We start from the raw sequence: 18166 nt of genomic DNA on the forward strand, positions 1-18166 counted from the left end.
GATAAGGCATATGCATATTTTATGCCATGCCCCTCTATTTTCTGACTTGTTTCTGATATTCTGTTCTATACTGTTACTAAATATTCTGTGGTTTCAATTTCTAGAAGAACAGGCAACAGCTTTAGATAATCCTACCACTTATACTCAAGAGAAAATACAGGTAAGTAAGGAAGGAGAAGGAATAAGCAAAGCAAAGAGAGCAAGGAAGACAAGAAGTACTAGCCACAAACTGCAAGCTAAGGATCTGTTCCTTGACTCTCTTGCAACGTGCATGATTTGTATTTGTGAAAATTTATCTGCACCCTCTTTCAAACTCTAATAGCAGTGTGAGCAAAAGAGTTATGGTCTGGTGACACTTCTCATTCATTTTGCACAGCTGAAAAAAACGACATAAGGCTCCAAGTAAAGAAAAGTCTGAGTCTCAAAACTCAGTCTCTGTATTGGAAGGCACATTCTAACAGCCAGAGTGATTGTGAAGATGACCACCCACATTGGGAGGTGGCAGTAGCACCATTAGATTTCATCAATTTTCAGGGTGGGAAGGGAACTCAGTAGATCGAGTCCAACCCCCTGCCCTGGGCAGGAAAGAGAGCTGTGGTCAGATGACCCCAGCCAAGTGTTTGTCCGGTCTCTTCTTAAAGACCTCCAAGGTAGGGAAGAGCACCACCTCACTTGGAAGCCCGTTCCAGATTCCGGTACCCTTACCATAAGCAAGTTCTTCCTAAGGTCTAGTCTAAATCTGCTCTCTGTCAGTCTGTGGCTGTTGTTTCTAGATACTCCAAAGGGTGCCTTGGTAAAAAGAATATCTGCTCTTCCTTGCTGCCCACCCCTGACAAATATGTAGACAACCACCGAACCCCCTCTCAGCCTTCTCTTACGGAGGCTAAAGAGAACCAGGTCCCCTCAGCCTTTCCTCATAGGACCTATCTTGCAGGACCCTAATCATATGAGTGGCCCTCCTCTGGACCCTCTCAAGGCTAGCCATATCCCTTTTCAATTGTGGCGCCCAAGACTGAACACAGTACTCCAGATGCAGTCTTATCAGTGCCCCCCATAGAGGGAAAGTGTTACCTCCCAAGACCTGTTCATGGTGCATCTATGAATGCATGATAGAGTGCGGTTAGCTCTATCGACTACTTTGTCACAATCTTGACTCATATTCATCTTTGATTCAACTATGACTCCAAGATCCCTTTCTGCTGCTGTGCTGCTTAGAAAGCCATCCCCCTACTTGTATGTGTGTTGGTGATTCCTTCTCCATAGGTGCAGTACTCTGCACTTATCCTTTATGAACTATATCCTATTTTGTTCTGCCCACATTTCCAGCTTGTTGAAATCCACCAAATCCACTCCTTGCCCTCCAGTGTGTCTGCTTTGTCCCATAATTGGTGTCATCCACAAATTTGGACAGCGTGCTCTCTAAGGCCTTGTCCAAATCACTGATGAAGTTGTTGAACAGCACTGGCCCGAGGACCAAACCCTGGGGAATACCTCTGCTCATGTCCTTCCAGGTTGATACCAATCCATCCACCACCACTCTGGGCACATCCCATTAGCCAATTTGCCACCCAACTGACTGTGTAATCATCTAAGTCACAGCCACTCAGTTTTTTAATGAAAATGGGCTGTGATACTGTATCAAAAACTTTTAAAAAATCCAAGTATCTGACATCCACCTCGACTCCTGCATCTAAGCAGTTTGTGACCTGGTTGTAAAAAGAAACACGGTTTGTCAGGCAGGATCGACCTGTTATAAATCCATGCTGGTTTCCCTTCAGCATTGCTTTTCCTGCTGGTCTCACAGAAATGTGTTCCATAATAATTTTTTCAAAGGTTTTCTCAAGGATAGAGGTGAGATTAACTGGTCTATAGTTATCCAGATCCTCCTTCTTCCACCTTTTGGAAAATAGGCACCACACTTGCCCTTTTCCAGTCCCTTTGGACGTTCTGAGCAGCATGAGGGGTCAAACAGTGTCGTCAGTGGTTCTGCTATGGCATCAGCCAATTCCTTCAGCAGCCTTGAATGAATATCATGTGGGCCTGCTGATTTGAACATGTCAAGCCCTTCCAAGTGCTCTTTCACTAGGTCAACAGTAACTGTACATGGGCGGGTGTCCCTTCTGTGCCTGTCTATAGTCCAGTTAGGTCATATGTCTTTCTCTGTGTTCAGGAATACTGATGCAAAAAAGTCATTGAAGAGCTCAGCTTTGTCCCTTCTATCTGTCACTAATTGCCCTAGCCTGTCCTGTAGGGGTCCTATGTTACCCTGAACCCTCTTTTTGCTCCCTATATTCCTGAAAAAGGACTTCTTGTTGTCCTTAATTTGTGTTGCCAGCCTGAGTTCCATTACTGCTTTGGACTTCCTTACTAACTTCCTGCAAGTGCGAGCCAAATAGGTATATTCCTCCTTTGTTATCCCCTGCTTCCACAGTTTGTATGCCTCCTTTTTCATCCCTAGATGAAAGACTTCAGATTATATAAGGCTCTTGCATGAAAATGACCTTCAGGATGTTGCATCTGAAATAACTCTCTATGCTACTAGGAAAGAAATCTCTATGCAGGATTATACAGAATTCCAGTACAAGTTCTTGGATACTATATATCAGAGATTGTCAAGCTTTTTTATTCCAAGTATCCCCAGTGGTCGGATGTGGGGGGAAGCAGGGTGGCGCATAGCCAGACACAGAGCAGAGAGGTGGAGAAAGACCACCGCCCCCTCCCAGAAGCAGGGGCAGGGTGGGGCAGAGAAGCTCACCAAGCTAGTGGGTCATGGCAGTGGCGACTGCGTGCAAGCTTCCCCGCCCCGTAGAGGGACACTGCTGCCCTCACCAGGCCCCAGCCCTGCTCCTGGGAGGCGGCGGCGCTCCATCCCTTCCTGCCCACACATACCCACTAGGACCGTGTCAAGTACCCCTGGCGGGTACTTGGAATCCCCTGCTATATATAGATTAATATAATTTAAGTTCCCAAATACAACAGCTTATTAAATGCAAACAACTTTTCAAATTCGAAAATGAAGTAAATCCTACAAACAGTAAATAGGGAATATGATATTGGGAGAAGTGGACTTAGGCTAATCAAGGGATTCTAAAGATACCGGAATTGGGAATTACACTTGGATTTGTTCGCTCCAAGTGAGCACAACAGTTATAGGAGTTGAAGATATTTCCCCATTTTCATGTTGTTTCACAAGGATGAGACATTCTTTTTGAGTCTCTTTTCTTCCGTGGCAATTTCCTGACAGGTGGAGGCATGGCTAGTTTCTTACCTGAGCACGTCACTCCAGCATAGAAAGAAGGAGGGCATGTTGACTCCAGAATGTAGGGAGTTCTCTTGCAATCCCAGACTGATGCCTCGTTACCATGACAAAGAAATCCTGTAACCATGTAGAGTCTGGAATCCTCCCCAAAATGGCTGGCAATATGGATACTCATTGCAGAGCCATACCCAAGTTGTTTGCAAAGTATCACAAACTGTTTCATATATGCAGCAGCAGAACATATTTTCATCCAGTGATCTCCAAATTTTACCTCTGTTCTGCCAGCACATGGACTGCTACCATTCATCAGCTTCACATCATTGATTATGCCTTGAAATAGAGAAGCAGGACAGAATTACTGAAGAGCACACTGAGTCATGTACCATGGCTATTATTACCCAAGCTCATTAATCAGCAGTTGCCCAATATTATGTGAGATAAATACCGGTGGTGTATGGCTTTGTCGTTCACCTCGAAATGTCGCCTGTTTTTTTTAGCATAGTCACTATCTCTAATTTTGACTACTGGCTAGAAAGCAAGAAACTGGGAGCCAAGAATTCATGCTATTCAGACTAGGTGCATCTACACATGCATTTACGTTGCATTAAATTGAGCACTCAGTAATTTACTGTACAGTCAACTGGAATAGGGTCAGCATCTACATGTGCAGGTGACCTGGGACTAGATTAAGAACCAGGTCAGAGTAGCCTGCCATGTGCCTCTGTGATCACTAGGGGGAGCTCTGGCCTCTGATCACATGTCTGCTAGCACTTGGCAGCCATTCTGAGGCCAGAGGCAGCTGCCAGAACTTGGCAGTCATCTTAAAAACACAATCTCACCCTCTGATCCCTGCTCAGCCCCCAGGTGAGATTGTGCTTTTAAGATTTGCTGTCAGAGGACTGCTGTATGGTGTCAGGCAGGACCCAGGATTCCTGTGGGGCTGGGGCCAGAGTTGGGGGCCAGATGCGGGGAGGCATGGTCACAGACTCCCCTGCATGGCCCTGGGCATCCAGTTACTGCTCCAGCAGCTCCATGTACCACTACTCAAGGATCTCCAGCTCAAGGGTCCAGGGATGCCACCACTCCAGGATCACTACCACTCCTGCAGCTGTGCCTCCTCCTGGGCAGCCTCCTGGATGAGGTCCTCCTCCCACCACACCCAATAGTCAGCCACCCAGCCCCCCACTGCAACCATCAGCCACCAGAGCAGGCAAGTGGCTCCAACAGCAGATAATAGCAAAACTTCAGCAGTGGTGCTGCAGGCCCCTGTGGCCTCTCCCTTGTGTCCTGATGTTGACCTGCAGAGGCAAGAGACAGAAGGCTTTTGTGAGAGTTTGCAACATTTCAGAGCTAAGATGTTCTGCTCCAGGGGCCCTTCACTGCCTGACCTCAGATTGGAGGTTAGCTGCATGTGGGTGCCCAGGTACCATGGTAAACTGGACGGGCAGGCCTGGACCAAAGTGGCTGCTGCCTGAGCCCCCTATCCCTGCTTTCTCACTGGGGGCTGGCTGTAGGCCACCTGCCTCCCCTGCCTCATTCCCAGCGCAGGCAAGACCAGGATGCTGGCAGCACCAGCTGCTTTGGCACCATCCTCAACTGACCTCTGCCCCACCCCTGCAGGCCCACTGCTATGCCATACATGCTGCCCAGCCCCTGGAACCAAGCCTAACTGCATACAGAACTTTTGGAGAACTGGGGTAAGGGGCTGGCCACACCCCCGCCCTCCGCACTTGGGACCTTTCCAGGGAAGCAACCAGGGTTCAGCCCCCAGCCAAAATGCTGCTGTGCCATTAGCATGTCCCTACTATGTGTGCTGTTCATGGTTCACAATGGGTTTTTTGTACAGGCAGAGGGCAGCCCAGGCCACTACACCCTGCTGATGATGATCCTGCTAGTGCCCCAGTCACACCTGCACTCCTGGTTCAGGACCCTGAGCTACAATGATATGGAGGGCAAGCCCAGACTGCTCTGCAACCTCTGCCACTGCCTAGAGGGCTATCTGTCACAGCACGTTCCTGATCCCAGCTGCCAAGGAGGAAAACACCAAGGGGACCGACACCTTCATCAGTATGCGAGAGCCCTGCTCTCACCCAACTACAGAGACACAGCCCACTCAATAAAGTTCTGAGCTGTGTCTCACCTCTCTGTGTGCTGTGGGGAGGAACCTGGGACCAAGGTAGGTGGATTGGGGAAGTATGGAGGGATGGGTCTGGGCCTAGGGACAGGGCAAGGTGTAGGGGCAGGGGCAGGGGCAGGGATGGGAACTGGAACTGGAAGGGCCCTTCCCCCAGTGTGAGATTCACCACAGATCCGGGGAAAGCAAGGCTAACAGCTAGGTGTACAGCTCCTCATGTCAGGCAGCATTTAGCTCTACCTAGTGTCCATAGCCTCCGGTGGACTGAGGGCCAACACCAAGCCAAGGCCCCACCTCTCCCGCTAGGAGGAGTTGGTGCTGCTGCCAATTGGCAGTGGTTTGGCTGGCCACTTTTTAACAGCAGTTTCAGGGTGGGGTAAAAGCCAAGCCAGCTGCTGGCCAGGGCTGCCTCAGGGAAGCCAAGGCAGGAGTTCAGAATGGAGCACTGAAAAACTGATGTCCCCTCTTCCAGAGATATTAGGGTGGGGCATAGGCACAAGTGCCCAGGGCACCAGAATATGGGTCATCTCCCACATGAAAGGCATGGTCCTGTGAACCTGTAACAGGGAACCCTATCCCTGTTACCAAGAGACAGGGTGGCAGTGTTCCCTCTAAGGTGGGCGCATGCATGCTGCACACAATGAAAAATCTTGCCGCGCATGAACTTCTACATGCCGTGCACCCACCCAGAGAAGAGCTTGACGCTGAGTGCGGCAGAGACACCAGAGCCGGAATGGGACACTTAAGTAAGCTCCTCACTGCAGGGCAGGCAGCAGCTCTTGCCGAAGACAGGGATGGGGACAGGGACAGGGGCGGGGGCTGGTGCAGGCTCCTCCGGCTCCAGGGAATAGCTCCTCCCTCCTGCATCACCTCGGGAAGTGAGGAGGCATGTGGCATCAGGACTGGAGAGACGAGCAGTTCCCCGGAGCCGGCGGAGCCCACGGATCACTGCTCACTAGCTACTAATGGAAAAATATTTTGCTCTGCAGCAAACTGTTAGGGAAACAGAAGCCCTTAATCTAAAAGTTCTACACCAGTTACTAGAATTGCTTTTTATATTGAAAAAAAAAAATTGTATTTAAATTCAGAACTGAAGCGAGTCCAAGTAGAATATTAAAAACAACACTTGGTATTTTTCCTCTTATAAATGGAACAAAAATAGTTCTCTTATCATTTGCGCTACAGAGCACTGTACTTAAATCATCATTAAGGTTGGACAGTAATTAAAAATAAATCAGACCGCTAACTGGAACAGATAAAAGTTTCACTGTTGGTTATATTTTTAGTCTTGACAAAAAATACTTCTCTTCAAAATCATTGTCTGTTCCTCACATCATAGATTCTCTTTGGCACTTCGCACCATTATAGGAAGAGGGAAGACACTGTGCCATAGCAGGGTTGGGGCAAGCAGGACGACTGCCCTGGGTAGTGAAGCGAAGGGGCGTTAACAGGCGCTGCCCATCTAGTGTCGGGCATGGAATGGAGCTGTGAGCAGCTCATTTGGGGGCCATGGAGATGCAGGGAGGGCGGCTCCCACTGCTGCATGCACGGGCAAGCATGGGGGAACTGCTCCGTGGGCTCCGCCGGCTCTAAAACGGCCCACTCATGAACCAAAGCAACACACTCATGGACAGGTACTCCTTAGAGGGAACATTGCAGGGTGGTTCCTTTAAATCCAGAATCTTCCAGTCTTGGCCGGCCGATCAAGTAAGGGCAAAGGCTCAAGCCCTGCCAGCCAGTCAGGTGACAGGAAGAGGAAGGCCAGAACCCTATAAATGGCGAGTGGAGAAGGTCAGAGGGGCAGCAGAGAGGGGCACTCCCAATGACCACAGTGCCATGGCCATAGCTTCTTTCAGAAAAATACGCCACACTGTGAGCAAGAAGCATGATCATCTAAAGTAAGTAGGCATGTTAGCTCTCTTATTTATTTATGACTATTTTTCCATTATATGGCCACAGAAGCCTATGTTTTGCATTGGATGTTAATAACCGGAGGACTCGGATGAGGCTATTTGGGAAAGGAGGAGGCCTCATTGGGGCCCCACCACAGTATGGGGACCCAGCACCACTGTGGGTATGATATCCAGGGGTGAGCAGATCCCAGCACCAGAGAGGGTGTAGTATTCGGGGGGCATGGAGTAGACCCCAGCGCCAGAGAGGGTGCAGGAGCCCGAGTGACTTTTGAGAGCTAGAGCCTTGGAGTTAAGCCCTGATTAGTGGGGTGAGTTGTTCTGGCTGACAGGTCTAGCTAAAGAGAGAAGGGGTAAGCCAACAGTGGCTGAGACCGCAACATAAAGAGGAAATTATAAATACCATCTGCGAGGCATGGGCTGCGGGGTTGGGGAGGAATGGAATAGCAGATAGCGCTCCCAGGCATCGGGGCAAGAAATGGGCAGCCTCCCACCTAATTAAGATCATTAATTAATTAACAACAAGGCGTGGCGGGGGGGAAGGCAGGCGGTTGGCCAAGAAACAGGTGGGAGGGCCAAGGTCAAAATCGGCCCCTAGAAGGCCTCCCTGTTACAGTGTAGCAAAACCCCCAGTTTTTCTTTTTTAATACAAATATATATATATATATATATGATATTTTATCATATCATAAAATGCAACACCTACTCACTCCATGAAAAATTTCCATAAGTAATTTTCCTTCAAAAGAGAGAGTGGGTTTATCAACTACATATGAACAAAACAAAGCAACACAAGATATTCATAAGCCATAAACATGGATGTGATCCAGGGCAGATCTGCTGTGGCAGGGAGGAGAGGGTGGAGGGACTGCAATGGTGCAGTTGCACCCCACTTCAACAGTGTGGATCCCCTGTAAGTGCTCCCCTTCCCTGGAGCCTCAAATGCCTGGGTCCCCCGTGGAGTCCAAAGCATGTTTGGAGCCCTGGATTGGCAGGGGATACCAGGGGGGACCAAGCATGGAGCAGGTGAAGAAGCCGAGGCCTGCCTACTGCTGCAGCTATCCACAGGTGATTGGGGCACATGAAGCCCCACATCACTTGCACCATTGCCAGGCAGGGGGTGCTTGGAGCAGATGCATGGGGTGCTGGGCTCTCAGGGTATAAGAATTTCAAGAGAAGAAAAATGAAACAATCTACATTTTCACTGACTGCCTGTCTTGTATGCATACCAGCACAGCCTCTGGCTTCTTTACTTTTCATTCCATCCAGGAAGAGCACACACCAACTGCTGAAACTTCCTTAGCCCGACGAAGGGTTTTTGAGCCCGAAAGCTTGCTTAAAAATTGTTTTTTTAACTATTTAGTTGGTTTAATAAAAGATATCAAATTCACCCAAAGAACCTTGTCTACAAGAAAAATGAGGACCTCTTTTCACTGTTTTCTAATCTTGTGAGTATGTGAAGGGGCCAGAAAATGACAGTCAGTTTATTACCTTGGAGTTCAAATGGAAGTTTGGAGCATGAATTCTACATTTGGGTCCTCTCTATCTTTATCAATATTTCCTTACTTCATTTGTCAGCATCAATGCACAGAATTATAAATCAAATATCCTGCAAACAGCTTGCGGTAATGAGGTACCACGTTATTATTATTTTGTCTTGTCATTCTTTTTCATTCTCACTCCATTACCATCCCCTGGGACTGACCCAACACATCAGGTTGAGAGAAATATAATTTCTGGAACAAGCTTTAAGAAATGTTTTAATAACAAAATGCCTTAACTTCAGGATGAAGAAGTTTTTTAGGAATATAAAAGCAGGAACTATTCATACAGCCTAATGAATGGTAAATAAAAAATGTTACTTAAACTACTATGCTTGCAACTACATCACCCTCTATAAGAAGCTGGTCAGGCTACCTGCTATACACAGACTGTCTCTAGTGACTCTGGCCCAGTCAGCATTTCAAAGAAGAGTCATCTAATCGTGCAGCATTTGTGTCCTCACAGAGCCTATGCTCTAAAACAGACATTCTTATATAAATGTCCCAGCAAAGCCATCTTCAACATCATCATATTCTATGTCCCCGGGAGGCAGGGATGTTTCTTTTCCGTCAGCTCCAGAGGTCCCTTCACTTCTTAGGGAGTGCAGACTCCAACCTGAAAATATCAAGGGAAGCACATGATAGTGACTTAGTTCTGAACTCTGCCTTGTCCTTCAGGTGAGCCACCCCAAACACCCCAAATACCTACACCACGGTGATTACAAGGTCACCATGAAATACAGGTAGATCCGTTACTTCCCATTGCATAACTTCAGGAATCTTGAGCGAGGCCTCAAACTACTGTGGGAGTAACTTATATTTTTGAGCTTTAAAATAAATTAAATAGAATGTTTTCATCCCTTTGTTATTTCTAAAAGTTAGATTAAGCATGCTTCATTTTTTAAGCCATTTAAGTTTGATAACTGGAAAACTTGCTATAGATTTTTAAAAGCAAAACAAAACCTTTTACATAATGATGTGACTCCACTTTTCACGGGGATTTCAGGGGTTTTCTCTTTATTCTGCCGAGGTGCAAGAACTTCTTCAGCATGATGAACTTCTTAGACATTATAATAGTCATGGCTTATGGAATCTCCACACATGACAGAAGGGTTTTTTTAAAACAATAAACACTGCACAACTAGAGATTATGTAGTGAGATACACTAACTTTACTCACCTGTCTGCGAATCCCTTCTCCCATCACTTTACTCTGGGGCTTCACTGGTTTCATCATAATTCTGGTGAAAAGCAGACCTGTGTTCTGCATCAGAAATTTCATCAGCATCATCATAACCATCACTGGTGGCATCTCTGGGTAGTACAGAAGCCTCTGAAATACAGATGGGAATTAATAGTGATGAAGACAGACCTGCCACTGAATAGAGAAACAAAGTAAAGGTCAGGGACAAAAGGCTGAGATGCCCATAAGCAACCCTGATCTGCTCTCTCCATCAATTCCATTAATTCAGCCTGGGAAGCCTGCTAGCAAATGCTCTGCTTAGACTGGGATAAATTAAGTCCACTACATTAGCCTTATTCAAGAACCCCATTATCTTTTCATAAGAGGATATCAGTATTACTGAACTGTATGTTGATAAACCCATGTTCATCTTGTCCCATTTTATCTTCCTTCCTTCTTAATTTTTTCTTTCTATCAGTTTCTGAGCAAAAATCTTATTTTCCATAGAGTTCTTGAGATGGACAGGAGCCATATTCCAAGTATAAATAAGTTGTGAAACATTCCCAAACAGCATTTTTAAGCAACTTGACTCTAAGCAATCAAATAACAAAATATAATGCAGAAATAAAATCATATAGGAAGGTAGAGGATTTTGGCATACTCAGATTTTCTCCCTGTCTGCAAGGTATGTAGTGCAGGGAGCTACACAACTGGTTTGCCATTTTCCTAGGATCCCTGACTTGCTGGACATGTGATTTCCCAGGTATCCCAACTCTCTGGAGAGCTGACCCCTGTGGGAGTTTGGCAGCCTGGGCAATCAGCCACCTCCAGAGTCCCAACGGCTCTGGGAGCCAGGAGCCTGTAATTCATAGAAGCCCTTTTTTCCAGGGCAACCCAGGAAGAGCCAGAGAGCTGTAGCTTCATTTCAGAGTTCCCAACAGAAAATGAACTTATCCAGGAAAAATCCAGATTTGTGGAAACTGCAAAGTATTTCAACTGCCAAAGACCTACTGTTGGACAATGTGCCCCTCTCCTGACTTGGAGCACAGCATGTCTTTTCTGTTTCTTAGGATGTCAAATTCTTATGGAGGCACAAAGGCCAAGCAAACAGGAATTCATACCCCTTGTCACACCACAAATGCCCAAACTTTGTGGCTGCAATAAATACGGAAAGGTTTTCTGCCATTTTATTGCAGTGGGCATCTGATGGTTTTATGCACAAAAGCACAGAAAACCCACAATGACCCATACTCTTCAGCTGCCCAAGGCTAGCACTCTTGGGACTTAAGAGGCTGAATCCTGCACAGCCTGGGAATTATCTTGCAGGATCAGTTCCCTCAAGGCCCCAGAGCACCTGCCTAGCTTTCCTCTCTTACAGGGCAGTCTCTGATGCACTCCTGTGTAAATGGGCAACCTCAGCTCCCTCCTTTACATGGATGTGCTGTGGGGAATCTCTGAGACAGCTCTGTAATCAGGGAACAAGTCACCTGTTGCCCCACAGGATCAGGCCCTGATCAATTCAGGACAATGGGCAACATTTATTTTACCCATTGAAGCAGATCAGCTGGTAAGGCACGTATTGTCCCAGCTGATCCACCTCACTTCATGATGTCTGTTTATACTCTTTCATCTCTGTCCTCTGTCATACAGAGGGGGCTCCAGGTCCTTGACCACCTGGGTGACAGCGATCATCGCTTGCTGGAATTCATCATCCAATGCAGGGTGTCAAGGGCCTGCAGCAAGGCGGTAGCCCTAGACTTCAAGAGAGCCAACTTCAATGAGTTGAGGAGATTGGAGGGAGAGGCACTGGGGTTCTCGAGGGCAGGGGAAGTCAGTGCCCAAGATAACTGCAGCATGGGCAATGTGACAGAAGTTGTCCCAGAAGCTGGGACTAGCAACATTTTGGTTCATAAGCAGGGTGGGGTTTTCACTGACAGAAGTTCACTGGTCTCATCACAGAACCAGTGCTGGCGGCATTCAGCCCAGTGCAAAACTACACTTAATTAGGTCTAGTTCAAGATCTCAGGATGGGAAGTGAATTAGACAGTGACTCTCTGTTAGGAATGCATTGCACAGACCTGAATGAACAAATAATTCCTACTTCTCCTTCACTGGGTTGTAGTCAATCTCTTCATACACAACCTCAGAGAAGGGCTGCTTGACGTTTCTGGACCCTGAAAGCAAAGAGTAAGCGGTAATTAGAACAGGAGGTGGGAAACATTATTAAACCTTCAAATCAGTGTGGGACTATCAGCAGGTCTGCTTCATTTTCATGCCAGAAAATAACTCAGTCTAGACAACTAACGTGTCCCCTTTAAAACCTTCTCTTTGGAGATGTTTCCTTATCTGTTCCATCATCACAAAATCTCTCCTCCTAAAATGTCCATTTTCCTTTCATTTCATTACTGCACATTATTGCCCACACAGCACCTTCAATAATTCCTCTCCCAACACGAAGTTTACATTTCAGAAGTAACAACACTTATTTCTCTGCTTTATAATGTTGTTGTAGTTGAACATACATTTGTCTGTAAGTCTCAATCCTCCAGTGAGTATAATGCATTATCCACTCTTGCTCACAACTGTTCTTCACTAGGGCTGCCATTCATCCAGTTTTATAGAGGACAGCCCAGTTTTCTGCTACTGTGTCCTCTGTCCTATTGATATGAAACCGTATGCCTTTATGTCAGACTGGTGGAAGTCTGCAGAGGAAAATAGAGGACATTAAGAGATCCAGTTTCATATCAATAGGAAAGAGGACAGAGTAACAGAAAACTGGGCTGCCCTCTATAAAACTGGCAGAATGGCCACCCTATTCTTCACATATCTATAGTCTCAACATTTTCCACAGTATATCCAATCGTTCTAGGTCATTATTGTTCACATGTTTGGCTTCATTGGCCTGATGAATAGCATGGCTCCACTTTGCAGGCTGGAGCATGCCCTGTGCCAGCCCTTTACACCAAGATCTGGCCTGGGGCTCCATGGTGCCTCTGCCCAGTAAGAGTCCAATGCTGGCCAGATATGGGCAGTGGTGAAGGGAGGAGCGGCAGAGCCCAATCCTAGCATGGTGGAGATGATGAAGGGATCTGTGCCACACTGTCCACCTAGAATCAGGCTGCCAGGGCTCCATGCTCCCCACCCCCGGGCCTCACACACTGGAATCAGACCCTGCCCCACCCTGCATGCCCGATCTAGCAGTCAGAGCCACAATCAGCAAGTCTATCCACAGGATCGTTTGGGAACCCAACAGGTTGGACGGCAGAGCACTGTGGGCTGGATCTGGCCCACAGGCTAAGGGTTGAACACTCCTTTCTAGGGGCTTTTCCACTATTTCCCTCTTCCTTCTCATACTCCACAACTCTCCCTGCAACTTCAAAGAGGTATTCCTATATCATTTAAACCCACTGGGACACAGCTTTCTACTGTGCTCTGGCATTTTACACCTGCCCAGCCACAATGATTAGGACCAAGCAGAGAAGGACCCCCAGAATAATGCAGATGACAATGGGCACCATGTCTCCCCCATTGTACGTGGCAGGGGGATCTGAAAGGAAACAAACATAGGAGCAGAAGAGACTCTTCTCTGAAAGACAAATGAATCTCCAGTTTTTATTTTACCGTATGTGGCCAGAAGGTCAAATACTGAGAAACAGGAGAGGAACTCACATGCTAGAGTGAGAGTCAGGAGCCCAGGCACATCAGCAAAAAGCCACTGAGCAGGAAAGCCTATCAGTCGGCGTGCCCTGCAGGACCCACCCCAGATGCCATTGCCTCATACATAAAAGACTTTCGGTCAAGAAGCTCCTTCTCCCAGAGCACAGGTTACAGCTCATCTCTCAGGAGAATGCAGCACTTATTGGAAGGGGGCACTTTACCTGTTCCCTTCAGGGAAGTTGCCATTCCTGTTGCATCTGCAAAGGGACAATGAAGAAGGGTTGGAGTCTGAAAGATGGGAGAGGTAAAGCATTAACTACCAAAGGGATCGTCCCCCTGTGCGGCTGCAGGTGGAACTGGCACATCACATATACATTCTCCCTTAAGCAGTGCAGGGACATTTCCAGGCTAACTGAGGAAAGAAGTCCCCCTGTGCTTTAGGAGCAGTGGAGACAACAGTAATAAACTAGAACACCGGAGCCTCAGATGACAGCATGGTCTCCATGGGCTGACACATGAGCACATCTGGGCCCTCCAAGGTTACTCCCCTCGCCATCCGTTCCTGTGGCCAAGGAATGGGGGACTGCTATGTGGTTAGGGAGGGGTATCCAACACCCCTCCACAGAAAGCTCCAAGCTTTCTAACTACCCTGTCACTCACTGTTACTGCTGCCGAGGGGCTGCCAGCTCTTGCTGCATAACGGATTGAACAGAGATCCACAGTGCAAATAACTAGATTAGCTTTATTGACTATGCCCAGGTGATAAGGCTGCCTGACAGTGGGATGTGTGCAAGGACAACAGATTTAAAGTTTTCCACCATTATGCATCTTATATACAAGTACATATACACGGTTAGGCTAATCATTAGCTAACGCAGTTAGTTACATAGGTGAATTTCCTGAATAGGTAATATCTGCCACCTAAATTATTTTTGCTCTAAAAATCTCTGTGAACTATAATCTAGTTTGTTATAATTCTGCTATCCCAGCTAATGGCTAGTCCACTCCTACCTGATCCTTCCCAGCCATATTGGGAGCCTCCTTAGGTAGTTCTAACAGTTGCTCATGCTCTGCAGGTATAGACCACCATCAAGCAAGCAATCTCAGCCTGGAAATTGCTGACACCTTTCTACCGCTATCCAAATTTCCATATCAGCACAAAGTGAAAGCAAACAGTTGTCCATATCCTCTGTCACACCACAAATGCTGAAGTTTGTGGCACAACAGTAAGTAGTAATAGATCAGGTGGCTTTATAACAGCCCCGGTATGTTTGCTTACGGCAGAAGTGCTCAGGCAGCATAAACCTACCCAGGCACTCCTGGCTCCCTGAGGCAGGTACTCCTCAGGATGGAGGGGGCTGATCCTTCACACCCCAGGAATTCCCAGGCAGGATTGGCCCCTCAAGTCTTAGAAACACCGGCCTTGCTTTCCCAGCTTAACCAGATGCATCCCTCCAGGGACATCACTTGCAAACATGCACCCTGTGCAGGGTTCAGGAAAATCCCTCTGCAGGGGATTTCCCCACATGCCCTGCAAGCATGGAGTCCTGGGGGGAGGAGATTCCTGAGGGGGGGCACCTTCTACATTGTTAGCACCCCATTCCTGACAGCAGTGTGATGCACAGGCTGCAACATGGAGTAGGGACCTGTTTTGGGAGCTCCCCCTCACCATTGCACTTGCCGACACAGGTGAACAAGTGCCCTGCTAAAGGGTTTCCCCATGCAGGCCTGCAGAAGCAGAGGGGGAACCAGGCATATCAGTAGATGTCAATCAGTTGTGCCACAACCTATCACAGCACAGCCAATCACGCTCCACTGACAATATCTGTTTCTAGCCTCACATACCATCTCTGCAGGAAGCTTTCCTAACTGAATCTTTCCAACCTGTCGAGTGAGGCTTGTACTCACCAGAGCAATTCACAGCAGCATCTTCTTTATGGTGGCAGTTACCGTCCTCCCAGTGCTTCGCAGGACAGTGCCACAGAGATGACTCTGTCCCTCGACAGTCCAACTTCTCCAGACAGATGGGGCCAGTCCCTTCCCCGAATGCTGCTCCACCCAGGGCAGACACAGCAGGTCCACAGCCCAGTTGTTTACACACGACTTCTGCATCTGCCATGTCCCAGGAGTCATCACACACTGTTCCCCAGGAGCCGCGATGCCAAACCTCCACTCTACCTGAACATCCGTCCTTTCCCTGCACAACGCAGAGCTTTTCCTTGTCTGGGAAAGGCAGAAACCTCACATGTTACTGGGACAGCTGGGAAGGTCGTTAGAATTTGAGAAGAGATACAGAGAAGCACTGATACCTGTGCAGTTTGTAGAGGATGAGCATGCAGCAAATGAGTTTTGTGTACTGTTTTCTTTTCCTCCTATAGAAATAAATACTGCCGTGAGTGGACTAATTACTGGGTTTTATGAAAAATGATGTAGACTCTATAACCCCTCCACTGTAGGCAAGTTTACATGCGATGGTAAGTCGCCTTAGTGACGTGCTATACTGACGAAGAGATCATGTCCATCTACACATGACCAACAGCTATTTTGCTGCAGCAGTGCACTCCCTCACTGTAGCATGCAATATTTCTCTACCTCAGTGCCTCAGTGAACGTGAGCACATGTGTGCAGGTGCAGTTGTACATCTGAGGGTGTTGGTGTATCATCTGGGCTTGTATGTGTGTTTAAAGATTCTTTTAGAGTTACCACTGCAAGAAATGTGGGTCTCTTCTACCCGGTCATCGCACGACTGAAGATCCCATGGCTCTTATGGGCACTGCCAAAGGGAACCGTGATGCTCACAGCACTCAATGTGGTCCAGCCATGTGGGACCAGAACCTGCTCCATAGGCAAATGCTCTTGCAAGTGCCCCTCCAACTCCACAGCTGAGCTGCTTGCATATAATTTCAATGGTGATATCAGTCATTCGACTGAAGCAAACACTTCCCCATGTCCCATTGTAGAAAACTTCCAACCGTCCAGCACAGTCATCACCATCCACCAGCCTCAGATCCATGAACTCTAGAAGGAAATGCAAAAAAACAACTTGTACTGACCTGATTCTGATCAAACCTGCAGTATGCACACTGAAATCCAAGATCATGGCCAGCTCTATGCAGGGCAATTATGAGAAAAAGCAGCATTTTAATAATAACTTTCATAAATGGGAAGACAAGAAAAAGAAATAAGCATCAAGGGAAGACCTCTATCATTCTTATTTCTCCCCTCAAAAATTTGACTCCTCTTCAGCAGCACTCTAATAATGACTTTCATGTGATGGTAAGTGAGAAAGAAAGATAGACAGTCAAAGAGGATCTCTATCATTCTCATCTCTCCACTCCAGTATACCCCTAGTAACCAGGATCATGTAAGCAGTTACAAAACAGACCTGAACAGAGCACTCCTGCATCCTCTTTGTGTCGGCAGTTGTGCTGGCCCCAGCTCCTGGAAGGACATGCCCAGAGCTCCGACTCATTCCCAGTGCATTTCACATCATCCAGCCAGATCTGCCCTGAGCCTTCCCCATAGCGAGCAGAGGCAGATGCCACAATGGCATGTCCACATCCCAGCTGTTGGCAAACTATGCTGGCATCAGACAAGTCCCAGAAATCATCACAGACAGTCCCCCAGATGCCCTGGTAATAAACCTCCACTCTCCCAGCACAGTGACCTGCCCCATTCACCAGTCTGATCCTCCTGCTTCCTGTAAGGAGAAATCCCAGCAATTAATGGGCAAATTAATGATAACTGAATAGCTTCCATACAAATAGCTCCTGACCCATGACAACTGCGGTCCTTTGCTCCCTGACCTGTCTGTTCCTGATCCCCTGGGTTGTGACCCTGACCGCTTACATCCTGGCTGTACCCCTGACAGAAGAAGGTGTTTGTAGGATTTTCAGGGGAGTCACTTGAGCAAACAACACTGACGTCTTCTGCTATGCCAGCCTGCATTGCCTCAGACAGGGAGTTGTTACAGAGCATCAGATTAAACTCGTGTCCAGCACACTGGACACTTCTGAACCTCACAGGACCTGTCCTGTGCTCAGACTTTGCAGGGTGATAGGCTTTCTCAGCAGCTCCACACTGGAGCTGCCTGCACACCACGCTGGCATCATTCATGTCCCATTGATCATCCAGGACTCTGCTCCATGTTCCACCGAGGGAAATCTCGACTTGCCCATCGCACCAGCTCTCTCCATTCAACAGTATAAGTGATTCAGAGCGACCTGGCCTCACGAGAGAGAGAAAATGAATTCAACATCACTTTCTATTTTCCATTACATAACGTGCAGAACGTATGTATGCATAAAAATACATAGGTTATCAAATACTCAGAGAACTACAGTGATAAGAAGAAGAACTGCCGTTACAAGGATTTTAGGAAAATCCTTCATTAGAATTTTTATACTCAAGGTTAGAGCCCTGGCAGAGAGTTGTTAGCCATGACCTCCGAGTAAATGCATTCCTTGAGGTGAAGGAACAACAC

At 47.4% G+C, this 18166-nt stretch overlaps 1 protein-coding gene across 1 annotated transcript; it reads right to left on the reverse strand.

Annotated features, from left to right (window-relative positions):
• Positions 1-3073: 3073 nt before the first annotated feature.
• LOC102386872 (antigen WC1.1-like) lies at positions 3074-17396 on the reverse strand (the record flags this gene model as incomplete). Its single annotated transcript, XM_025216367.1, is given in 6 exon segments — positions 3074-3087; positions 3362-3589; positions 15592-15906; positions 15993-16055; positions 16387-16701; positions 17069-17396. Coding segments are annotated over 6 exon segments (1263 nt in total), but the record flags the coding sequence as incomplete, so codon positions are not given.
• Positions 17397-18166: the final 770 nt, after the last annotated feature.

The sequence above is a fragment of the Alligator sinensis genome, unplaced genomic scaffold (genome assembly GCF_000455745.1).
Source record: "Alligator sinensis unplaced genomic scaffold, ASM45574v1 scaffold537_1, whole genome shotgun sequence".
Lineage (NCBI taxonomy): Eukaryota > Metazoa > Chordata > Crocodylia > Alligatoridae > Alligator > Alligator sinensis.